Below are 1,648 nucleotides of genomic sequence, written 5' to 3'. Positions count from 1 at the left end.
CCCGCGCTCCCCGACCCCGCCCGGACGCCCCCCGAGCCGCGCGTGCCACAGCCGCTGGCGCTCCCCACACTCACGTCCATGTAGTTCTTGAGCATCTCGGGAATGGGCCCCCCGGCCACAGCGGGCGCCCCCTGGGCGTACTTGGTGGTGGGGCCCTGGGCGATCAGGCCCTCCACGGGGCCGCCCACCTCCGACATGGTCCGGCGGATGGACTTGAACTTGTGCAGCGGAATTCTGCCAGGAAGCGGGGCTCGTCAGCAACCCCGCAGCCGCAGGAGAGCACCCCAACCTCAGTCAGCCGGCCCCGCCACCCCGTCCCCGGTCTCCTTCAGGTGGCGGCCAGAAGCCTGCAAGGCCGGGGGGACCCTGCGGCCCGGGGTGAAGCTCTCGGGGCTCCCCAACCACCTGGTCCGCTGGCTGCACCTGCCGCTGTCCACCCCGACCCTGAGGCCTCCTCTCCCTCCGGGCTGGCACTGAAGCTCAGTGTCCTGCGCCCGGGCGGCTGGCTCCTGACCTTCGGAGGGGCCCCCCAGCCATGCTCTGCCCCCCGGCACCCGCCCAGCCCTCAGCAGCACATGCTGCGGCCAATCGGCGGCTGTCCGTGTTGCTGCCCCCAGACCTGTCCCCCCACACCTGGATGGCCACCCCCAGCACACCTCGGCGCCCCCCGAACCCCGCCTCCAGCGGCTGGCCCTGCTGGGTGGCACTGGGCGTGCCAATGAGGGGCGCAGGCTGGGGTCAGAGGTCAGTTGTGCTGGGTATGGTGTCTACCAAGAGGGAGGTGGGGGCCTCCTCTGGCTCCCCGTGGACCAGGAGACAGGCAGGAGCAAAGGTGACCACCTGCTGAAATGTGTCCAGGCAAGGTCACCCTGGGCCCCTGGGCCAAGGGTGTGTCCCGGGAAGATGGCTCTTGCCTAAGATCCGGTAGGTCGAGGAGCCCAGGGCCCGTGGGGTGGCGCCAGGAGGGGCGCAGGCACTTTGGCTCAGCTGTCCAGCATTGAAGCCCCAGGCCCCTCCCTGTGCGGCTCTGGGGTGGCCTGTGGGTGGGGCGGGGCAGGCTCCGTGCCCACAGCCCACGGAGAGGCCCACGCAGGCTGGCCCGTCCCACCCGGCCCCCTGCCCGTGCAGGCCCAGCCGGCTCCGGCGGATGACCTCACCGCCTGCCCACAGGCGGAGGCTGTCAGGTGGGAGAGGGCTGTCTGCCTGGCGGAAGCCCCCCGCCCCCACCCGAGGGCCGCCTGCCGGCCTCTGGGCGTGGACGGGGGAGCCTGGAGGCCAGTGGCCTCACCCAGCACCTGGGGCCCCCTGCCCGCCCCCCTCCCCCCAGGGCTGCTCCCTGGTCCTCCCTGGGGCAGACACTGGGCAGGGCCAGGTGCAGGGAAGCTGCGGGCTCTGCTGCCCACCAGGCCGTCTGCAGAGGGCCACAGCCGCTGTGGCCGGGGCCGGCCCTGCGCAGGCCCCCGCAAGGTCAGGCCGGCTGGGAGCTGCGCAGAGGGGCGCCCTCAGGGGAAGGAGCCTGCAGGGGCTAGGCCCCACCGCCGACCTCCGACGTCCCTGCTTGCTCCCTGCGCGCGGACACCCCAAGCCCACTGTGCCGGGAGGACGCTGCCACCGCCCCCGGCGCCTCCCGTCCGCGCCAGGGGATCCC

The 1,648-nt window shown here is 73.4% G+C and overlaps 1 protein-coding gene across 1 annotated transcript in view; it reads right to left on the bottom strand.

Annotated features, from left to right (window-relative positions):
* Positions 1-267, bottom strand: part of CTSD (cathepsin D) — a 3,705-nt gene extending 3,438 nt beyond the window's left edge. The window contains exon 1 of the mRNA XM_012734332.1: positions 47-267. Coding sequence (XP_012589786.1) covers positions 47-197 — 151 coding nt within the window. The 5' untranslated portion in view covers positions 198-267. The remainder of the gene's footprint in view (positions 1-46) is intronic.
* Between the last annotated feature and the right edge of the window lie 1,381 nt (positions 268-1,648).

Source organism: Condylura cristata, unplaced genomic scaffold (genome assembly GCF_000260355.1).
Source record: "Condylura cristata isolate star-nosed mole 26May11 unplaced genomic scaffold, ConCri1.0 scaffold00054, whole genome shotgun sequence".
Classification (NCBI taxonomy): domain Eukaryota; kingdom Metazoa; phylum Chordata; class Mammalia; order Eulipotyphla; family Talpidae; genus Condylura; species Condylura cristata.
The sequence above is the reverse complement of the archived record's forward strand: the minus strand, read 5'-3'. Positions and strand labels throughout refer to the sequence as shown.